The sequence below is a fragment of the Balaenoptera physalus genome (genome assembly GCF_965194825.1).
Source record: "Balaenoptera physalus genome assembly, chromosome: 8".
NCBI classification, from domain to species: domain Eukaryota; kingdom Metazoa; phylum Chordata; class Mammalia; order Artiodactyla; family Balaenopteridae; genus Balaenoptera; species Balaenoptera physalus.
The window spans coordinates 59,326,789-59,350,921 of record NC_138887.1 but is presented as its reverse complement, the minus strand read 5'-3'; the positions used below and the strand labels follow the sequence as shown (position 1 = coordinate 59,350,921).

The 24,133-nt window shown below is 32.2% G+C and overlaps 1 protein-coding gene across 19 annotated transcripts in view; it reads left to right on the top strand.

Annotated features, from left to right (window-relative positions):
* Nucleotides 1-24,133, top strand: part of PHF14 (PHD finger protein 14) — a 198,173-nt gene that overhangs the window by 117,738 nt on the left and 56,302 nt on the right. For 4 of the 19 annotated variants that reach the window (XM_082471722.1, XM_082471730.1, XM_082471729.1 and 1 more), the window contains exons 17-18: nucleotides 14,155-14,184; nucleotides 14,943-15,060. The exons of 1 other annotated variant lie outside the window; for it this stretch is intronic. In XM_082471722.1, coding sequence (XP_082327848.1) covers nucleotides 14,155-14,184; nucleotides 14,943-15,060 — 148 coding nt within the window. Of the gene's footprint in view, nucleotides 1-5,999; nucleotides 7,161-9,275; nucleotides 12,706-14,154; nucleotides 14,185-14,942; nucleotides 15,061-17,827; nucleotides 17,903-24,133 lie in introns of those variants that run through there. 14 more of the 19 variants (XM_082471728.1, XM_082471727.1, XM_082471731.1 and 11 more) reach the window with 10 other exon arrangements.

Sequence of the window (24,133 nt, the reverse complement as noted above, 5' to 3'; positions counted from 1 at the left end):
CAGAGAGGAATCCAAACCCTGGAAATAGATCTAGTAACTGTTACAGATCTGTTCTGTACAACTCAAGTATCCAATCCTAATTTTCCTACCTTTAAGTAAATGACTGTGTCTCTGTGTCTCTGAAGGTCTGGTAAGGAATCATGTTCCATAAGAACAGAGGAACTGAAAGAATTGGGTAGATGTCCTTGGTTTAGTGGGACCACAGGCTGAGTTCAGAGAAGTTGAATTATCTCATAGGAGATCCTCAAGATGAGATTGTTTAATATTCTGTGGGGTTTTTTTAAAGCTTTGTTTTGGTGACCAAAGTATCTATGTGTATAAATAATATTTGTCTCTGCTTAGTTGAATGTCAACTGGTTCACCTTAAGTAAAGTTGTGGAATATTTGTAATTTGTCTCCTACCTCCCTTTATTTTTTTAGCTTTTGTTTCTATGCCTCTTTCTTTGTGATTTCTTCACACCAGCTGAATTTAGTCTACTTTAAGGCTCTTAATCTTTAGGGTACATTGAAATCACCTGAAAGGCTTATTAAACCACAGAATTTCTGCTTTGGACGCTCTGGGGTGGTGCCCAAGAATTTATATTTGTAATAAATTCTCAACTGTTGCTCATTCTGATTCGGGGACCATACTCTGAGAACCACTGCTTTGTTCCAGAAGCCCTTTAGCTGAAGCTTTAAGATAGTGGTTCTCAGCTTGGCTAGAGATGCAAGTCACCCATAGGAAGAATTACAAACAACAACAATCATAAAACTATTCTTGGAGATTCTGAATCAGTAGGTTCTAAATCTGTGGAGTAGAGTTTGGCAGAGGCAGAGTTAAGGCTAGCTTAGTCCTCATCTGAAAGTCTCCCTTTCTTTCACATTCTCAAGTTCATTGTTTATCCCCATTGCATCTAACTCAGCAACTTTTTCAATATCATCACACTGAATAAGAATCAGTAAAGTGTGAACACTCCCAGATCTTGGCATATTTGTCTCTTCCTCTCTTTCTGTGTTTCTGGCATTCTTCGCCTTCATTTTTCTCTACCCCTGATCTGTCAAAGGCACCATGATGTGAAAATGACGACTTTAACATTTAAATTTAAATTTAAAGGGAGATGGGGGTGGGGGAGGGGGTGGGGGAGTGTATGTGAATCTTTGTATAGCTGCTCAATTTTTCTGTAAATCTAAAACTTCTAAAACATAAAGTCTATTAATTAAAATTTAAAGGCAGGTAAGTGAAATTTTCATGTATATTTTAAAAGTTTTGTTCATTATAAAAATATACTTAAGAAAAATCAAAAATATAAAAAAAAGTTTGAATCGCTATGATCTTATAGCATCTTAGTATATTTACTTTTATTCATATAATTTTAATAATTTTGTTCAAAAATTTTTAAAAATACACCTGCTGTGCATTATTTGAAAACTAAAAATATCAGAGTAATTGGGGAACCATCTTGCATCATAACATTTCTTGATCTCCATTTCTTTTTTTCCCATTTTTTCGGCTTACTTAAGACTTTTCTCAGTGTCTACACTGTTTTCTACGATGTTATTCTGTACACCTTAGCTGCTTCAGTGTTTCCTCTTGCCTTCTTTCTATGTTTCTCACTTCTGATTAGGCCTCCTCGGATCCCACTCTGTTTGCCTTGGCTGTCCACATTTTTTATTGCTAGAGTATAACTGCTTTCTGTAGCTCTAATGTATCTTGATTCCTCCAACCTTCTGGGCTTTTCTCTTGCCTGATTAAAGGGCCTAAACCCGAACTCCAGTCATTGAAGAAATTCTACCAGAATCCTCCCTAACTTTCAGAGCAGGCCATGCATTCTCCTGCTTCTTCATTTTCTGTTGAGCCCAGCTATTCTTTATTCTCCAAATACAATTATTCCAAGGCTGTCTTGAACATTTACTGAACCATTCAGGGTAAAAGAGTCTAAAATTTAAAATTAAATGCTTTATACCACTGTTCTTAGGAGTTACTTGGCCATCCCTAACACTAAGAGTGTCCCCTTTATGCCCTAGACCTGGCTTTGTAAAAAGCAGTGATCAGTGATTTTAGTTAATGTCTTTAGAACTAAATTGATGCCGTATTGTACATCATGAAGAGATTAGATTCTAAAGAGGAAATTAGAAAATAAACTGGGTCTTGTGAAGGAAACAACTTAAAAGTTACATTTTAAGAATGCTTTTCTGTTAGTAAAAATTGGAAAAGAGATGTTTAATATTCAAAATATTTATATTTGGATAATGAAAGACAAGCTGCCACTGAATCTTTCTTATTAAGGTGGTATTCTGATAAAATTTGGATTGAAAAGAAAATGTTTATTCAGTATTTTTTTTCCTTTTTAATTAAGTTGATTTGATGATTTTGTTAGACATGTGGAATAGCTAACCTGCCTCACACATTTAATATTCAATGTATGACATTCTTTGATTTTCATATCTATATTAAAACATTAAACCTTTAAGTAACTTAGTGTGATTTATAAATATTTTTATGTTATGTTATCAGTGTTTGAATTTTTAAATTTTCTTTTTATTTTTAAAATAAATGCATTATAGACAAGTAAATTGTATTTAAAGAAAACAGAAGCCTGAACATGGTAACCATTAATTACATAGTGAAGTGTGGTATTTCTGGAGTATGCAATTTTAGAGTAGTAAACATCATAATTTCTAGCATATATAGCAATGAAATATTTCTCATTTCACTCATTTATTTTTCAGTAAAATTTATTTTTTGTCATTTTAAACTCACTTTCTATTGCAATGTGGTAATATTGTTAACTTGTTAACTTACACAAAAGGGATTATCTGTTGTTAAGAAAGACTGGGACTCCACCCATAGTTCTGCTACTGGCTAGATGAATGACCTTGAATTAAGTTACCATTATAGTCATTTTCTCATCTATAAAATGAAGGCATCAACCTCAATTTTTCCCCAGATTTTGTAACTTTTGTAACTCAAAGCAATTTCAAAACAAGTATTAATACTATACAGTTCTGAAAAGGATCTCACTCTTCTTTGACACTTGAATCATCTGCTCAGTATCACTAATAAGCCACAGGGAAAAAGCTAGTGCCAGGGATAGAAGTGTATAAGTAACCCATTCCCTCTTGAGGCAGCTCTGACCACTGGCAATTTCTTTCTCCAAGTTAGCTAACATATCTCTTCTTAATAATTTCAATCCTTGGAATCATATGAAACAAGCATAATTCAGCTTCTAGTATTAGAAACCAACTATACTGTTTTTCTGGTTTTTCTTTCTTTTTTTTTTGAAACATCCTGTTTCATCTGTTCCTCCTATAACAAGGTTTTGATTTGTGTTGGTTTTTTATAGTTTCAGACATATAAAATAGACATATTAATGGAATTCGAATTTGTAGATAAGATTGGATTAAATTTTGGAGTTGATGATGGATTTTGATATCTAGGTAATAATGTATAAGAATCTCATATTTTTAACATTTTAATTGAACCCCATAGAAATGTTAAAAGTCTGTATGAACTGGAAATTAAAATAATGCTAGTGTTAGATGCTTACTATATCCCAGGCTCTATTCTCTGCTTTCTAAGTGTATTATCTCATTCAGTTTTTAACAACAGTCCTCTGATGTATGGCCATCTCCATTTTGGAGATTAGGTAACTGAGGTACAGAGGCACTAAGCATCATGAAATAGAAATTATTCCAATTATATATTGAAATTGTGTTATATAAATTGTTATATATTAGAATACAGTTTTTTCCTTCCAGTAAATACTACTAGTGTTTGATAAATTTACTGTTGTTCATATTAGTTGCTGAGATTTATAGAGTGCTTATTAAGGGCCAATGTGCTAATGCTTTCTATAGTTTATCTCATGTAATCGTTAAGGAAACTCTATTACACAGATATTGATTTTATCCCTATCTTATGGGTGAGGAAATTGAGAAGTATTACTTGTTCAAGATCATACAACTAGGAAGTGGTAGAATTAGAGTTTTGAGTCTAGGCAGTCTTGACTGTGTTGCTAATGCTCTAATCATTAGGCATACTGCTCACCAAACTATGCTCCTTTAGCATATTTGACTTCATTGGGGCAAAAGTAGGTGCTTCTTCTTGGTAGGCATCCAGCTATACAGGATAACAGACCATTGGTGCTTGAATCAGGGAAGCCCTTTGAAAATAGTTAATTCCCTTTTTTCTACATTAATTTGTAAGTAAGCTTATTAGAAGCATATGGAATAAATACAAAGCCAAGTCTTCAACTCTGATATAAAAGACCACGTAGTAGTCTTTTGTCCTAAGAAGGTAGTAGCCAAGACAAGTCATGTTGCTTACTCTGAATATTAAGTGAAATTTTAGGATGGAAGAATATTAGTTATAGCTTTTTAGTTTTTTTCAAAGTTAAACTTAGATTTAATTAGAATTTAAAGTAGATTTCTGTGACACCTAATGTATCTGTTGGTTTGGCCAAAAAGTTCATTCAGTTAGTGAATCGTTCAATAAAATTCTTGGTGAAAATGTTACTTAAAACCGAACGAATTTTTTGGCCAACCCAATATACATTTACATTCCTCTCAGTGTTAAATACAAATAAATCTTTGGGTTGCCTGCTAGTCTCTATCGTTTGTGCATGTAATTAAAACTTAAATGTACTTCTGTGGTAAATGATGTGGTTGCTTCCTCTTTCATTTTGCTTATCTAGTAGTGCTTAACCCACAGGCAAAGCACTTCTCAGAATATCAGATTTAGAATGTGCTTAAATTTCGTCACTTGGAGCCTGAAGCACTGAGAAAAGTTAGCACATGTGACTATTTAACAAGGGAATTCAGCTCTTCCTGTCTATTTCCTTGTTACTCAAGGAGGGAATTCTGTTCTTTCTGTTTACTTCTCATATGTTGATAAGTACACTTCTCTGAAAACTGTGTTTCACGTTATATTCTTTTTTTCTTGAACAATTTTATTTTTCCTTTCTTTGGAGGTTATTCAGTTTGGCATGGTAGCTCATCGATGCCATAGTAGTGCTTTATTTATCTGTGATTGTGCCACTTTTCACTTTCTTTTTCTCAGTAGAACTTAGAAGCATTAAACACATCTCTCTAATACTTAAATATTGAAATGAACTTTTTCTATGATGTGTGACTAGTTGGTAATTTAACCTCATCTACACAGATTTAAATACCTGAAGGAAATGATAAAATTTTGTTTTCCACAATCAAAAAGAAAGTTACTTCTAATCACTAGGCGTCTAAAGTTTCTCCTCTGAAAATGCGTCGGTAGGGAAGTAAATACAAGGAACACTAAAGAAAGTTTTTGAAAAATAAATGCAAGTGAATGACTTGAAAATTTGGGCAAAATTAGTGTTTTATAATCAATGACCAGGTCTTTACAGTGAGGTGTATTCTCTGTCACTTTTGTTGCACAAATCTACTAAAATAGCTAGCTAGGGATATACTTTTCATAATTGTAACCAAACGTTTCCAATATAGTCTTTAAAAAAAGGAAGGCAGTATAGGCCCAGGGAATAAGAATCATCTGAACATTTCCTCCCTGAGACTCTGTACTTGAGTAGAACCAGTCCTGTAATGTACTGATTAGGTGTGCTTGTTTTCAGTATATTGCATGCTTTCTCAAGCATTGTTAAGTTGACATAGTTGATGAAAAAATAGCAAACTGCTATTATTTAAAACATCTATTAATCAAATTACATATTTGCTTATATAAATGCAAACCCCTCATCATTTTTATATATTCTTTTTTGTTTTAGTAAGATAGATTTATTGTGACAACTAAAAGTAATAATAATACAAGAGGCAACTCAGTGTTTCAAATGATAAAAAATAGTTCCATTTCAACTAGTAAGAACCTTTACAAGATCATGGCATTTAGGTTTAGGGCATCTATCTCTTTGGACCAGATCATATGTTATTTGAATCTACTATGGTATTGTTAGTGTGTTTCATAAGACATAGTGCAGAGCTGCTGTGATCTTTAAATGTTAATGTTCTTTTCTTATCACTTTACTGTGTAGATACCCTTCATGAGACCCAACTCTGCCACTGCTCATCCTCGGAGGCAATCCTGGAAACCTCTTTTATAAGTGTGATTTTAAAAATGTGGATAACACTCTCAATAGAGTATATAAAGTAAAGGAGAACAGCTATCTTGTCTTTCCCATAAGCTTATCACTGCAAAAAGTTGCCTTTGCTTGTCAGGTTTGGATAGAATGTAATTGATTGGTTTGTTACTTGGACTGACAAGGCAGTTAATTTGCCTGTGTGGATCTTTTTCTCCTTTTTTTCTTCTTCAACTTTTTTTTTTTTGCACTAATCAGAAACATTTGATATGTGCATTGTTGAAAAATACTAGATAATGTCTTGTCAGAATTGTCCTATTAAGTAATGTCTTCCCCCCTTGCTTCTTTGGCAAATGATATACAGTATTTGGACTTGAGAGTTATGGAAGCCTGTGGGACTTACATGCAATGTGCTACTCGTTGTTGAACAAATCTAGTAACAAACAAGAAAGAGAATGCATTCCATTAGTCTGCTATTCTGTTTCATCCAACTTAGTACATATATTCATATATGAAATGCTGCATTGGGAAACAACTGTAGACTATATTAAATGTTACTTCTATTTATAATATTCAGCAAAAGTGAAAGACTTGTGAAAGCATATGCCATTCTAGTTTTGACTCATTAGTTCTAGTGTGAAAGCACTAATATTAGTAGCATGCAGTTTTTACAACTTCAGATTTTAAGCTTGTAAATAAGGATATATCTGTGTTGATCTCTAGATATTTTTTAGTAATAACCAAATTTATTCACTCTTTATTGATTTAATACGAACTTTCTCTGTTCAGTATAATTTTATTTTTCTCAACCTTAAGTATGAGGTTACAAAATAAGGAGAGAGATACAAAGCTTTTGACTATACAACCTGCCAACTGAAAGATCTTCATCAACATTTGTATCTTTCCAAAGGTTTACAGAATTAAAATTTGGTCTTCAAGCTTTAATGAACCAGTTTTAAATCAACGACAGAAATATGTTGAATATTTCATCACTTCATCTTGAACTGATTTAGAAGAGACTCTTTGCTGAAATTGAAATACATATATACATGTAAATTGTCAACATATCTCTTGGAATTTCCTGATTTATAAATGTGGTTTGGGACATCTTTTCAGGTATAGTGGCATTGAAAATAGTTTAAACATTAGGAATAGAGTAGGAAATGTTATAGATAATTAAAAGCAAGTATAAATATAAAGTTGCTGTATGCTAGTAATCTTTAGTTATACTAAGGAACCATATTATTGGATATTTAATAAAAGCAGTATGTATATAAAATATGTATAAACTGAGATTATTAACTTTTTGAAAGACCTTCTAACATTGGAGGAAAAATATTAATAAACTGTAGCAAAACCAGTAGGCTTTTTTTTTTTTAGAAAAAGAACTCATTATTTATCACTGCATAAGCTTAAGAAAAAGTTGGTAGTTATTACTATTGCTGAACTCCAGCTGATTTTAAGAAAAATGTCAGATTGCCATTTCCTTAAAAAAGAATATGCTAGTGCATTTGGACCTGACTCTCCTTTGATATATGGTAAGATATTACTAGTGGTCATTTTATTTTAGATTTTTTTTGAAAAATCATTAAACCTTGTGGTTTTGGTGACACTATTAATCAAAGTCCTTTCCACCTGGTTCTATTTAGAATACCATATTATCATCATTCTCCATCTTACTCTTCAGTGGTGGATATATGGTTCCATATTTGGTGCTAGCCCTAAGAATCTTTGTCACACATCACGAATATAAACCACATATATTCATAAGATCATTGGTCCTGCAAATGTATATTTGGAGTAGAACTTTTGAAGAGAGTAGAATGAAACACTTTCTCCTAATAATCTCCTAGACACTCTCATATTTCTATGGTACAAAATTAACCCTTTTCTGTAATTGGTCCAGTTGTTATTCAAAGGAGATATTAATGTGTATGTCAAGAGAATATACACTAAATAGGTCATACTTTACATACATGTATAAGAGAAAACAGTCCGACAGGTAAATAATGGTTATTTGTCGCATGATAGGGAAAGAAAAAAAACACTGAAATATCAAGAAGTAAAATAAATAACTCTGAACTACAAGAAGAACGACATGGCAGTATATAGATAGCAGTGGTTCTCAAACTTTATAGTACATCAGAATCAAGGATTTGTTTAAAAGCAGATTGCTCACCTACTCCCCTCCTTATTTTCCTCCTCATTTTACTCCCTCTTACTTCTCCTTGCAGTTTCTGATTAAGTGGGTTTGGGATGAGGCCTGAAAATCTGCATTTCTAAAAGTTCCCAAGTGATGCTGAAGCTGGCCAGGGACATCCTTTGAGAACCATTTGTATATAATATTTTCAAAAGAATCATGGTGTTGTGCTTGACATTGATTGAATGTGGCTTTAATCTTGTTAAAAGGGCCCTTAAATTTTCAAAAATACTTGTTTCTAGGTAAAAGAGATTATAGTAGTTTACAGCACATAGAGTATAACTTCTTTATTATACATAAGTTTAGTTAAACAGGTGTTTATTTTATACCTATTTTGGAGACAGCACTATTTTAGGTACAGAAATTAATCAAGGAACATAACCTTTGTCCATAATTCACTAATTCCTTTGTTAGGAAAAGATTTGAAATTAGGATTATGTTTAACATGAAAACAAAAATTTAGCCTTAACCTTAATCCATTTTGTTTGTAAATGAAATTTATTTATCATTTATATATCAGTTATTCGTGTGTTTCTTGAGTGTTTATCTGATTTTACATTTATAATGTTAAAAATAGATCACTGACCAATAAATAATAAGAATATTCACACTCATTATCCTATTTCCCTGTTTTTACATCCTATTACTTAACAGATCACTCTTTTTAAACACTTAATGTTCTTTATTTGACAAAACTTACCACTGTTTTACTTGATTCTCAGTATGGGAATATTTTATTAATATTTCACCAAAATCTATTCAAGGAATTCAGAAGGATTCTGTAGCAGAATGGAATACTAACATTACTAATTTTTCTTTAAATTTTCTGAAATCATTTTGACAATTAAAACTTGTTTAAGAGACTCAGCTTTAGAGTTGCATGGCATATGAAGGCAGAAAGTTTTTCCTACCCAGTCAACACTTTATCAATTTACATAATACTAAGGATTGCGATTAAAAATATTTCTGAAAGAGACATGCTTTGCAAATACTTTTTTTTAAAAATAAACATATAGACCTCTTTCTCCCAGTAGACAGTCTTAAGACTTTCTGCAGGCCTGCTGTAAGATTCACTGCTGTTCAGGTACATAAGATATAACGAAACGGATGTTCATGCTGGGCTTTGTGAATAAAATGAGACTGACCCCCAGCCATTATCTCATTTATCTGATTTACGTTGTAAAATCAAGATCTACACTATTGATTAGAGGATAATTAGTTAATTATGAGCAGGGAAATACAAAGTTATGTGGGGCTTGAGCACAGCAGGTTGTACTGCTGAAATATTTCCAAGGGCATGAGCAGATGGAGATCAGTTTATTAAGGAACAAAGCAGATGTGTTTCAGGTATGAAAATGTCTAATCATTCTCTCATGCTATGAAGAGGTACTTGACCTTATTGTGTATTTTTATATGAATTCTTTTATTTCATGTTTTAGTTTTGCCTTTCACTTTTAATCTTGTAACTTGACTACTGCAGATGTAGCTAGCTGAATTGATCCCATTATTTAAGTGATCATTAAACATGAATTTGGATTTCAATAATTATCCAAATATTTTTTCCAGTTAATATACTTTAATGTTTAAAGAATATTTTTGTCTTTCCTACCACTCATTCATTCATTATTGCATGTGATGAGAGTCTATAGTGACATTAATGAAAACATGTTCAAGACCTCCACATTAGCCTTTATTTGTGAACTATCATATAAAAGATATTTTCTAATTATTTAGAAAATGTTCATATAGGTGATTTGCACTAGAAGTGTTGTAAAAAGGAATAAAGTTTGCCTTTAGTGATATTAAATGTTATTCTAATATTGGTAGAGTGCAGAATTTTGTGCAAGCTTGTATTATTTTAAAAGTGCTTTAACTCATGGGCCACAAACCTGCATTTTCTCCCTCTGTTAAAAGGAATAATTGAAATAATTGGCTACTGTTCAGTGAAAGAGTCTGTCACTACTGGTTAATACATTTGTGTAGGTGTTTCAGTTGCTAGTAAGATTTTATGTAAGTAATATTAAGACCAATTCTTTTGGTCATTCTTCTATAGAATTTTTGCATAGAAATGATGAAAAAGTAAGAAAATCCAACCCATCAATTCTCTTGATATTTAGTTGTGAGTTTTTTTTTTTTTAAATTGAACGGATGTAACAGTATATATTTTCAAGGTCGGTTCTTTATTTTACTCTATATAGACTTGGAAGGGACCTAAATCAAATGTTCATTGACATAAAAAATAGCTATGATTATGGATCAACCTGGTCATAAAACATGTACATTACTTTTCAAGTCCCATGTTGTGGATTTCTCTTTTTCCTGAAATTTAGCTGATCATCTGGCTATAAATTATATATATAGGAGGTGCACTTTTTTTTGGTTAGTTTTGAAAAGTAGTTATTTAGTGTACTCTTCTAGTGAAATTATCAATTGGAAATTAAGAGAATTTAAGAAACCCTTTGGAACACTGGCCTGTCTCTTAAGTGTAGACAGAAATAAATAAGTTGTTTCTTTTTACTTGTGTGCATCTTCTCAGTAATCAGATAAACACATGACTGATTGCTCCCATGGATCATAGGACATATGAACATAAATCATTTTCTTCCTCTTCTATGTCTAGGGTGCTATACTTAACCATATCTAAGTAAGTATTTTAAATACATATAGAACTATGTTTATTTGGTCACTGCATTTTGTTTAATGAATGTGTAAAAGACCATATACATATAGCTGCTTTATTATTGACATCTGTATCCATTATGAATCTGATGCCTAGGAAGTTGTACTTAGTAAGAATCTAATTAAACAATGAGGTTTCCTTTTCTTATAAATGAGATTTATTTTATCTCACTTAAAATTGTAATATTAGAATGTCCCATAATATGTTAATGTGTACAGTTTTATTAGATGTTTAGAGGATATTCTTTAAGCATCCAGTTTGCATTTTATTAAAAAACATAGTGTATCTTTATAGGTTAGTTTTATATTATCTTTTAATATTTTAAGACATTGTCGTCCTATTTAATATATGTGCTATTGGTATAATAGTCTGTTTTTATTACATAGACATTTGTGTTATTTAATAAAGTATATTGTGTTATATCACTGCTTTTGTGGGTCAATGACTGCTTTTGCACAAGATTTATTATTTTGATACATTAAATATGTACTATATTATGTGTTGTAATTACGTGTTTCCAAGTATATGTAAGAAGTAGATGTAGAGGTCATAAATAATAATTTGATCAATAACTACTTCAACTCTATTTCAGCTTTTAGGTAGCAGAATGATTGCAGATCCTTATGAGCTTCTGATTTTTGAGTTTTTAAAATGATCTATATTTGTAACTTAGCCATAATTTGTTGACTGACAAAATTTGCTAAAGTTTACAAAATGGTGTGTGTGTGCATGAAATAAATTATTCACTATTTTTACCATCTAAATTGTTCTTTGATTTCTAGGGTTCTTAATGTCATCTCTTACATTTGTCTATGGTGAATTAATTCTTGCAAATTCTGCTGGAGTTCCCTTGTATCACTCAGGATATTTTTGTTACCAGCACATGAAGCTATAGATTTATTCAATTAAATATTTTAGTGTAGAAACAACTATATTTTTTCCACGTGGAAATAATTTGAGTCATTTTTAGAAAAGGCTAATATTTATATGTTTGTTTATTAACAGAGTTATTGATTTCAAGATTAGGTTATTTCTTTTTGTTTTTGTTTCTTCCTCTCCTGGATTTTGGCAGTTCCTAAGTGTATTAACTACTCCTTTTTGCTACTTAGTCTTGGAATTACAGTTTTTATTTACCATTGAGTGAGCTATAACTTGAGAGAACTCCCATGTCACCCCTGATTCTAACAAGCAAATTCTTCCTTTCCTCTGGAACCCATCACTAGTACATTAGTTCCATGTGTAGATTAAGTCATTCTAAAAAGTATCACTAATGAAGGAATCAGTAAGGATTAGGTCATTTCCAAATGGCATATACTTCAACATTATCTTCTAACAAATCTAGCATATAAAGTCTTTCTTTTCCCTTTTGCATTTATTATTGAGCTGAAAGATAACTTGAGTTTACAATTAATTGAAATCAGCTACAAATTTGAACTATATCAATGTAGCAAACTTGTTCTTAATTTATTAGCTTGAAATATATATATGTACATATACGTAATACATATACACACACACACACACCAGCAAGAACCACATGTACATGAAGGTAAAAGGTAATGAATTATGATTCACCTTTATATTCATCATAGTGTTTGACTCTAGTTGTACACTAGAAACCATAATTTGCAAGTTATTATGGCACAGACTTATAAAGTAAATATGCAGTAATTAGGTTGTAATTTGATATGAACTAGGAAAGCATTAATACTATAACTCTTCACTTATCAAAAGCCCAGATTATTGGCAATCTAAACTTGCTTAAAAACCCTAAGTTAAAAAAAAAAAAACAAAAAACCCTAAGTTAAGCAAAAAAGATTATAGTTAACCCAAATTGAGTCCATGTACTTAGTAGTTCTCATTTTCATGTTTTTTTACACTTATTGTCGGGGAAATGCTGCTTAGACAGATAACACTGACAATGTCAGAAAGTAGTGACTGATATTTTTTAAGCAAGTGAGGAGGACCTATAAAAGTTGAATACAAGAATTCAAACAGAACAGCAGACTGATGATACTCATGTCCAAACACAAAAGGCTGTCACACTGTTAGACATGTAGCAGCATCTATTACTCATACTTGTGACCCTGGAATGATAAAGATAGAGTAAATTATATTTAATGGATTTCCTTGATGAAGCAAAGAATGTGATTCTCTTTAAATTTCCCATTAAAGATGACTGAAATACTATTTTCCATGCTTGAAGGAATACGCCCTCAGCTAACTAGAAATCTCAACCTTCTCATAACTCATAAATGCTTATACTCTGAAGAGTCCTCTAACTATGTGTTTAATGTAATTGGAATTTTAACTATTGAAGGGTAAATAAGTTGAATTGAGAAGAACAAAATTTTGTGGGCTTGCCATTTAGTTTTATGTAATGTTTGATGTTAGCTATATATTATCTGTTACTTTTCCTTAATACTAGAACAACAGGTATTTAAACATTTTAAGTGCTTTTAAATATATTTTTGGATGGTTTATTTATAATATTGGCACAGTAAATAAAGTACTGTTTGTTATTCCTATTTGATTTGATTTTTTTGTATAGCTAGAATTATTATAGTAAACATTTTTATTCAAGTCCATCTCTTGAGTCTAAGTGAAGGTTTTTGGAAAAGTACATAAGTTTATTTGGTTTATGAGAAGGAAGTTGTAGAGGAAGGAGTGCCTAAACTTAAGACACATAATTGTGTTTTAAACTTCTTTATACCTGAATAACTTAGCTAAGTTGCTAAATTTTCTGAAACTTTTGATTTCTGAAATGGGTCTTTGGGAGATTGGGTTTTATAGCATGACATGAAATTTTTACTATAAATGTAGATTTATAGTTCCCTTTATTGTGAAAATAAATTGCTTTTCTTTGCATGTTGTTTATCACAATAACTCCTTCTCCTTTTTTTCTAATAAAAGTTATTTAAGAGTAATTTTGTACTTTAAGTAATATATGTCCTATAAAATATCCTCCTTTCTTAGTTATGGATTCCTCAACTTTTTAGGTTTAAATCAATAAGAGTAACTATATATAAAGAGAATGTGACAGATTGGTTTGGAGAAAGTATTATTTTTTTAACTTACAAAAAAGCACAAAGAATAAGAGGAATATAACCCTTTCTATAAAATGTATACATCTTTGTTATTTGTTGTTAAATTTTGGTCTTGTTATTCCAACTGATGCAAAATTCTTTTTAAAAAACACTGAAATAATACAGATCTTTCTTCATTGTCAGCAGGATGAGATTGTCTGAAACGAAGAATAGGTATGATAGTTTTCTTAGATTTTGTACATCATAGGTGGCAAAGACACTATCAAAACATTTGTTAATAAGCTTTAAAATGTACTAGGAGGTACTTTGAAAAACCAATTGCACTGAAAGTGACAGGTAAATTTTTGAGAAAATTTATATTTTAGAAAATAAACTTCTTAGAATGGTTTTTATTTGCTGTAGATTATGTTAGCATGCTATAAACATTAGAAATTTTATTTACAATCTACCTTAACTTAGAGAAAGAGAGTGATGAGGTATATCAATTGTATAGAATTAAGCTTAGTGTAGCCTAGTAGAATTCATTAGATTTAAAAGTTTTTTTAAATAACCACAGTATATTAGATTGAATTCATAATCTTGAATTATATGTATCTTATATTACTTTTAAAACCATCTAATGGGCAAGTGATTATTATTGAAGTTCAAAATTGAAAATGTTAATGCTTGTTAGTTTTGAACACATAGGGTTATACATATAAATTTATTCCTATGCTGTTAACATTTCTACTATGAAAATGTTCTGAATGATATTTGTTTTGTTTATTTTATTGTTTTGGTATTTTGTTTTTCCTAAAGCATTTATTTCAGGTTTAGATTGTCTTTTTCATAAACATTAATTTAATAATCTTGTCGGCTAAGGATAGAATTAACAGTGTTACAGTTGAAATATACAGTAGTTTGCTGTTTTTCTCTGAAAAAGGTGTTTTTTAATATTATTTAAATATACTGTAAATCTGTTTACCCTGCAGGTGTGATGAATGCAGACTGTGCTACCATTTTGGTTGTTTGGATCCTCCTTTGAAAAAGTCTCCTAAACAAACAGGCTATGGATGGATATGTCAGGAGTGTGATTCTTCATCTTCTAAGGTAAGGGGATAAACTTATAAGAAAAAGTGTTGTTTCTCTTTATTTTGATAGCTTTTCTGTATCTCACCAACAGCTTCCTAACTTTAAAGAGAATTGGAATATGAAGGACCAACAGTTTACTCTATGCACTTTAAGAATATATTGCCTTGATGATTTTATTGCCCTTAAATTAAGGAGTAAAGAGCTCTACTGAATTATATAAATTTTCTCTATGAAATATTTTAGCTGTTTTGTGTATTCTCTATATTACTGTAGCATGTTAAATAGTTCTCTAGTAGCCAAAAAAGTCACCCTCTGCTAATTTACCACCCCTAGGGAATAACCAATAAAATCCAATTTAATTTTATAGATGACTCATCTTAAGATATAGTAGGTATATTGTGAAGGTTCTATAAGGTTTACTCTTTGAGAAAACTAGTTTTTATATCCTAAAATTTTTTTCTGGTAATTATTTTAGATAAGTAGAAAGGATGAAATATCTAATAAGGTTGTTTCGTAGTTTATCTCCAATAATAAACTGTTGAAATCTTTTGAATATCAATATTATAACCTTAAATTGTGATGATCGACATTTTAAGATTATTATATGCTTTTTTTAAGTGTATGAGTAAATAGCTGGACCCCTGATGCTTTGACTTACTTGACAGAAATATTAATTATATTTGAACTAAGACAGTGTGGTCACCTGTGGGTTAATCAAATAACTCTTCTTTAAATAGACAACAGAAGTTAAGTGTCTATTGTAATATGGACCTCAAGCCATCTCTCCTAAATGCCACTTAAGTGCATTTGTTTTTCCTAGAGTGAATTAAAATTGATACTGAATTCCTGTCTGATCATGGAATCAAAAATATTCTTTTTATCAGTTAAAATGATTTACTCCAGCTTACCACAGAAGCCATCTGTAAAAGTTTATTTATTAAAAACTGCAGAAAAGCATTTGGCTATAGGAAAAAAAAAGCTATTTAAAGGGTTTTTTAAATAACCAAATTTATTAAAAATTTTACAAATTTGTGTAATGATTATTAATATAAAATCTTATGCATTTTATTTAATAATCAAGCATTTTTGCTCAAGGTTTTGAACTATACAATATCAAGAATTATTTTACAGTTATTTTATTAAGACCCAGATTTAAGAGGGAGCGTATTTAATATCAAAAAGTTTTATTACATAATTAAAAAATGTTTTCCAGAAATTGTATTTAAATGAGAAAAAAATAATGGTGTACTATAGATTTTAAATAGTTGTCTTATGGGACTCTTTATGGTATAATATAATTTTTCTAAGTGTGTTTTTTGTTTGGGGTTTTCTTCTACCCTCAAAAAGCAATTAGGAAAGCAATTTTTGAAAAAAGATTTATTGCATTTTATAAATAAGCCTTTTTGTATACATTCTTTTGAAAAGGTTTTATACTACTGTAAATATGTAGCATTGAATTAACTGCAGAGTGCCTTTGTTAAGTTATATAGTAATTTTGTTAATGAACATTGAAAATGCAAGAGGACATTTCACATATGTTGGGAATATACAGAATGAATATTTTGTAAGTGCAGTAGGTGCATGCCAGTAGCCATTGAGATGTTCTTGTATTTTGCTTTTCCCTGTCTACCAGAGAATAAGATCTTTGGACTCTGAATGGAAATCCATTAGGAAGGCACATTGTTAGAAAAGTTGCATTGTATTAGCTGTACTCTGTTTGACCTGGGATTGAATGAATCCCAGATATAAACAGCCAAGACTTTTAAAATATCCAAATATGGTATCTACCTGACGAATGTCACAGCAGTTTATTGTAAGGATTACAGCAGTGAAATGGATTTGTATTTTTATCATATCAAGATGAATATTACATACTTCTACTTTTTTCCAATGAAAAATTAAGCTTAATATAATAGTTAAGCTGAAAGTTAAGGAAAATTAATTCATTCCCTTGAATACTTGTGTTACATCAACTCTGTTTTGCTCACTTTGAAAACTTTATTCCTGACAAGTAAATTTCTGTTTACATTTTCTCTTGTAAGGTGTTTGCTAGTATTGGGTCCCAAGAAGAAAACATTGATAGATAATGTCATGCTTTATAATTCAGTAAATTGCTGCAGAAGCTTTTAAATTCAGAAAGCAGTATATTGTTAATATCTGAGTCAAGAAAATTAGTATCATTTTGGGGCCTAAAAGAAATCCACAATAAAAGTTAATATATTTTGCTTGTCTTTCATTCTGCTCTATTTGCTTTGGTGGAATGGTATTTTTTAGGTAATACTAAGTATATTTGCCATGTTCATTTATTTTAATAGTATGAAAAGCTAAGGTAGAAGTAGTTATTGCCAGGAGAAAGGAATCAGTTGCCAATAAATTTAGGTGGGGAAAAGTGAATATAAAATTGTTATAGCCATAAAATATATATCCAACTTTCTTTATGGTAGTCAGGATTATTAAGTCCAAGAAGTCTTAACATTTATTATAAAAATTTGACTCCCAAGTAATAAATTATTTATTTTGCTTAGAATTTTAGATTATATATGGTATGGGTGTGTAGCTGAAAATGTACTTGAAAATGCATTGCACTTTAAGTATTATTTAACTGTTGACATTGTCTCCAAATTTTGCATACCAGGGGAAACTCTAAAATATTGCCATGTATACTCTGAGCAGCATAATGTATTTATATATGACTTTGTCTTTCAAGTAATGGGTTTTTTTGCTGTAACCTTTATGAGAGCAAAAATCTTCTGTCGCTAATCCTGCCTATTGCTTTTAATTATAGGAAGTATAGAAATTCCACAAAAGTCTAACAAGATTCATCATATCTCAATCCATATTAAGCTTTAGCTCATGAAAGGTAAAATATACTATATTAAATTAATAATATATAATTAATGATAATAAATTAATGATATTTATTTAATAACAATTTACCTAGCAGTAGAATGATTTTTTAATTGAGATATAATTGACTTATTATGTTAGTTTCAGATATACAACATAATGATTCAATATTTGTATATAGAATGACTTTTATTCTACCCAGATCCACAAAGTATGGCATGATAAGACTTTCTCTGCCTTATCAATCCTTCATAAACCTAGGTAGTCACTTCAGATTTCATGAAAAATGACCAGCTACATGGATTCAGATATATACATTACATGTAACACACACGGAGACACAAATCTGCACACATTCAAACACATGCACAAAATATACTTTCTCCCATAGGCTATGCTTCAAAGATACTTGACTAAGGCAGCAGCTATCCAAGACAGTGTGCTATGTTTTTATTCAGTGGGGCTAGTTCATTGCTACTGATCACCATGCATTAGGTTTTTTTCTCTTGCTCTTTGCTGTGTTGTGAAAATACTGTTACAAATGAATGCTATATGCCTGGAAAAGCAATGTTATTTTATTCTTTCTCCTCCACCTCACCCATCTTTTATTTCTTCTTTCATCTTTACTTTCATCCATTCTCCCAAGCCAAATACCTGGAATCATCTTCAAGTCTTCTTCATCCTGTCCCAAATAGAAAATCACTTGCTGAGTCCTGTAAAAGTGTTCTTCCTTAAAAATTTCTCTGGTTTACTCTTTGCTCCTTTTCTCCACTGTTACTGCCTTGATTCAGTGCCTCACCTTTTCCTCATTCTATCAGTTCCTCCTATTTTAGAGACTATCTAAATAAGTCTGCCAGACTCATCTCCTCTTTTATCCGTTCTCTTCACTAGGTTCCTTCAAAATGAAGTGTTTGTACCTCAGGAGATAGACAAGATGACTAATTAAATTAATTCTATGTAGCATCCCATTGTAATTTCTATGTCTGAGTGTGTTTTCTAATGTAAGTAACAGGTTACTGCTGTAGAATAGGTATATAACTTCACACATATGTATTTATTAAGGTATGTATTTAAGATATTTTAGTATTGGGGTACATCAACAACAGTGTTTGGAGATCATAGTCCCACACTGCTACTAGAGTAACCTTCCTGAAAGTCTTTTTGACACACCACTGCTTTACATCTGTCAGTGTTTTCTCATCCTCCTACATATCCAGAATATAACTGACAAAATCAGGAAATTAACATTGATACACTGTTACCGTCTAATCCTCAGACCTCATTCAAGGTTTGCCATTTGTCCCAGTAACGTCCTTAATAGCAAAATGATCCAATACAGAATCATTCGTTGCATTTAGTTTTTATGTTTCTTCAGTCTTTAATCTGGAAAGTTCCTTAGTCTTTCCTTGACTGTCATTTCATTGCCACTTTTGAAGATTACAGGGCAGTTATTTTGTAGAATGTCTTTTACTTTGCATTTTTATGATCTTTTCTTGTGGTTAGATTTGTGCATCTTTGATAAAAATACCACAGATGTGATGCAGTATGCATTCTATGAGGTGACACATGATTTCAATATGAACCATAAATGGTGATGCTAACTTTAATCACTTGACCGAGGAGTTCTCTGCAAGTCTTCTCCATTCTCTTCCCCTTTCTAATTAATAAGTAATTTGTAGGGAAGAACGTTGAGACTGTGTAAATATCCTATTCCTTATCAGACTTTCATTTTCTATTTTCAGTGGGTTATATTGGTTATTATCATTATTTATTTTGATGTTTGAATTTTCTCAAATTTGGCTAATGAGAGCCACTTCAAGCTGGCTTCTGTGTTCTTTTCATATGATCCCAGAAATCTTTGAGTGCTTCCTTACTAAAGGTGTTCTAGGCTCAACTTGTTCTTTCCCTTCCCCTACTCCTGGAACCAGTGATTTCTCCAAGGAGCTCTGCTTCCCTTTTAGTGGAAAATGGTATTTAGAAACTAAGATCATGGTACTAGATGTGCTCATTGTTACTGGGATGTTGCTTCTCCTAGGTCTTCCCAGTAGACATAGCCAAGGACTAGATGTATGTATGTACATTCATAGACATACACATTTACTTTTCTTTGTCTTCATAGATATTGGAAACCATTCTGGTTTTTTCCCTTTTCATGTTTATAACTCCCTCACTGAAAACTGGCTCCCATTATCCTTGATATATATTAAAAGATTAATCCCCTGTTGTAAAACTAATCTCCTATCACCCTCCATTCCCCTGCTGCATGGACACCTTCTTTGCTTGCCATAACCTGATGGCTTTTACATTGAATTGTTCAGGAAGGAGGGGAGAGAGAGGGATCGAAGACAGACATTTTTATTTTTTACAAGCTTCTAAAATTATTTTAATGAGTGGTCAGGAATAAGAACCATTGTTTTATGTATTTTACAAATTCTTCAGTTCCTAAAAAGTTTTTAAGCTAAAAATTAATGTTTTTGCAATTTCAACAAACTGATACTTTAAAATTATGTTGTATACTTACATATAAGATATAGACTTAATATTGTATTTGTTTTAAATTTTTATTTTATTTTGGAGTAGAGTTGATTAACAATGTTGTGTTAGTTTCAGGTGTAGGGCAAAATGATTCAGTTATTCATATACATGTATTTATTCTTTTAAAAATTCTTTGCTCATTTAGGTTATTACAGAGTATTGAGCAGAGTTCCCTGTGCTATACAGTAGGTCCTTGTTGGTTGCCTATTTTAAATATAGCAGTGTGTACATGTCAGTCCCAAAGTCCCTAACTATCCCTTCCCACAGCCCTTCCCCCCGTGGTAACCATAAGTCCATTCTCTAAGTCTGAGTCTGTTTCTATTTTGTAAATAAGTTTGTTTGTATCATTTTTTTTTTAGATTTTTGCATATAAACGATATCATATGATATTTGTCTTTCTCTTTCTGACTTACTTCACTTAGTATGATAAGCTCCGGGTCCACCATGTTGCTGCAAATGGCATTATTTCATTCTTCTTAATGGCTTAATGGAATATTTTCCATTGTATATATGCACCACATCTTCTTTATCCATTCCTCTGTCGATGGACATTTAGGTTGCTTCCATTTCTTGGCTATCGTAAATAGTGCAGCAATGAACATTGGGGTGTGTATATCTTTTTGAATTATAGTTTTGTCTGGATATATGCCCAGGAGTGGGATTTCTGGATCATATGGTAATTCTATTTTTAGTTTTCTGAGGAACCTCTGTACTGTTCTCCATAGAGGTTGTACCAATTTACATTTCCACCAATAGTGTAGGAGGGTTCCCTTTTCTCCACACCTACTCCAGCATTTATTTGTAGACTTTTTTATAATAAATTTATTTATTTTTGGCTGCATTGGGTCTTCGTTTCTGTATATGGGCTTTCTCTAGTTGTGGCAGGTGGGGACTACTCTTCGTTGCGGTGAGCAGGCTTCTCATTGCAGTGGCTTCTCTTGTTGCGGAGCATGGGCTGTAGGCGTGCAGGCTTCAGTAGTTGTGGCATGTGGGCTCAGTAGTTGTGGCTCATGGGCTCTAGAGTGCAGCCTCAGTAGTTGTGGCACACGGGCTTAGTTGCTCTGCAACATGTGAGATCTTCCCAGACCAAGGCTTGAACCCGTGTCCCCTGCATTGGCAGGCGATTCTTAACCACTTTGCCACCAGGGAAGTCCCTGTTATTTGTAGACTTTTTAATGATGGCCATTCTGACTGGTGTGCGGTGGTACCTCATTGTAGTTTTGATGTGCATTTCTCTAATAATTAGCGATGTTGAGCATCTTTTCATGTGCCTAGTGGCCACGTGTGTGTTTTCTTGGAGAAATGTCTATTTACGTATTCTGCCTGTTATTTCGATTGGGTTGTTGTTTTTTTGATATTCAGCTGCATGAACTGTTTGTAAATTTTGGAGATTAATCCCTTGTCAGTCTCATTGTTTGCAAATATTTTCTCCCATTCTGTGGGTTGTCTTTTTGTTTTGTTTATGGTTTCCTTTGATGTGCAAAAGATTTGAGTTTGATTAGGTTCTATTTGTTTATTTTCATTTTTATTTCCCTTACTCTAGGAGAGACAGATCAAAAAAGATATTGCTGCGATTTATGTCAAAGAGTGTCTGCCTATATTATCCTCTAAGAGTTTTGTAGCATCTGGTCTTACATTTAGGTCTTTAATGCATTTGGAATTTATTTTTGTGTATGGTATTAAAGAATATATATATATTTTTAAAATTAATTTATTTTTTGGCTGTGTTGGGTCTTCGTTTCTGTGCAAGGGCTTTCTCTAGTTGCGGCAAGCGGGGGCCACTCTTCATCGCGGTGCACTGGCCACTCACTATCGCGGCCTCTCTTGTTACGGAGCACAGGCTCCAGACGTGCAGGCTCACTAGTTGTGGCTCACAGGCCTAGTTGCTCCGCGGCATGTGGGATCTTCCCAGACCAGGGCTCGAACCCGTGTCCCCTGCATTGGCAGGCAGATTCTCAACCACTGCGCCACCAGGGAAGCCCCCTAAAGAATATTTTAATTTCATTTTTTTACGTGTATCTCTCCAGTTTTCTCAGCACCACTTATTGAAAAGGCTGTTTTTTCTCCATTGTATAGTCTTGCCTCCTTTGTCTTAGATTAACTGACCATAGGTGCATGGGTTTACTTCTGGGCTTTCTATCCTGTTCCATTGATCTATATTTCTGTTTTTGTGCCAATACCATACTGTTTTGATGACTGTAGCTTTGTAGTATAGTCTGCAGTCAGGTAGCCGGATTCCACTAGCTCCATTTTTCTTTCTGAAGATTGCCTTATCTCTTTGGGGTCTTTTGTGTTTCCATACAAATTGTAAAATTTTTTTTGTTCTAGTTCTGTGAAAAATGCCATTGGTAATTTGATAGGGATTGCACTGAATCTGTAGATTGCCTTTGGTAGTATAGCCATTTTGGCAGTACTGATTCTTCCAATCCAAGAACACAGTATATCTTTCCATCTGTTTGTGTCATCTTTGATTTCTTTCATCAGCGTCTTATAGTTTTCGTAGTAAAGATCTTTTGCTTCCTTTGGTAGGTTTATTCCTAGGTATTTTATTCTTTTTGATGTGACTGTAAATTGGATTGTTTCTTTAATTTCTCTTTCTGATCTTTTGTTGTTAGTGTATAGAAATGCAACAGATTTCTGTGTGTTAATTTTGTATCCTGCAACTGTACCACATTCATTGATGAGCTCTAGTAGTTTTCTGGTAGCATCTTTAGGATTTTCTATGTATAGTGTCATGTCATCTGCAAACAGTGACAGTTTTACTTCTTCTTTTCCAATTTGGATTCCCTTTATTTCTTTTTCTTCTCTGATTGCCATAGCTAGGACTTCCAAAACTATGTTGAATGAAAGTGACAAGAGTGGAAATCCTTGTCTTGTTCCTGATCTTAGGGAAAATGCTTTCAGCTTTTCACCATTGAGTATGATGTTAGCTGTAGTTTGTCATATATGACCTTTATTATGTTGAGGTATGTTTCCTCTATGCCCACTTTCTGGAGAGTTTTTATCCTAAATCGGTGTTGAATTTTGTCAGAAGATTTTTCTGCATTTATTGAGATGGTCATGTGGTTTTTATTCTTAAATTTGTTGATGTGGTATATCACACTGATTGATTTGCAGACATTGAAAAATCCTTGCATCCCTGGGATAAATCCCACTTGATTATGGTGTATGATCCTTTTAATGTATTGTTGGATTTGGTTTGCTAGTATTTTGTTGAGGATATTTGCATCTATGTTCATCAGTGATATTGGCCTGTGATTTTCTTTTTTTGTGTGTGTGGTATCTTTTTCTGGTTTTGGTATCAGGGTGATGGTGGCCTCATAGAATTAGTTTGGGAGTGTTCCTTCCTCTGAGATTTTTTAGAATAGTTTGAGAAGCATAGGCATTAACTCTTCTCTAAATGTTTGATAGAACTTGCCCGTGAAGCCATCTGGTCTTGGACTTTTGTTTGTTGGGAGTTTTTTAATCCCGGTTTCAATTTCAGTACTTGTGATTTGTCTGTTCATATTTTCTATTTCTTCCTGGTTCAGTCTTGGGAGATTGTACCTTTCTAAGAATTTGTCCATTTTATTAGCATATAGTTGCTTGTCTTTTATGATCCTTTATCTTTCTCTAGTGTCCGTTGTAACTTCTTTTTTGTTTCTAATTTTATTGATCTGAGCCCTCTCCCTCTTTTTCTGTATTAATATAGGGCACAGTTCACTATTCT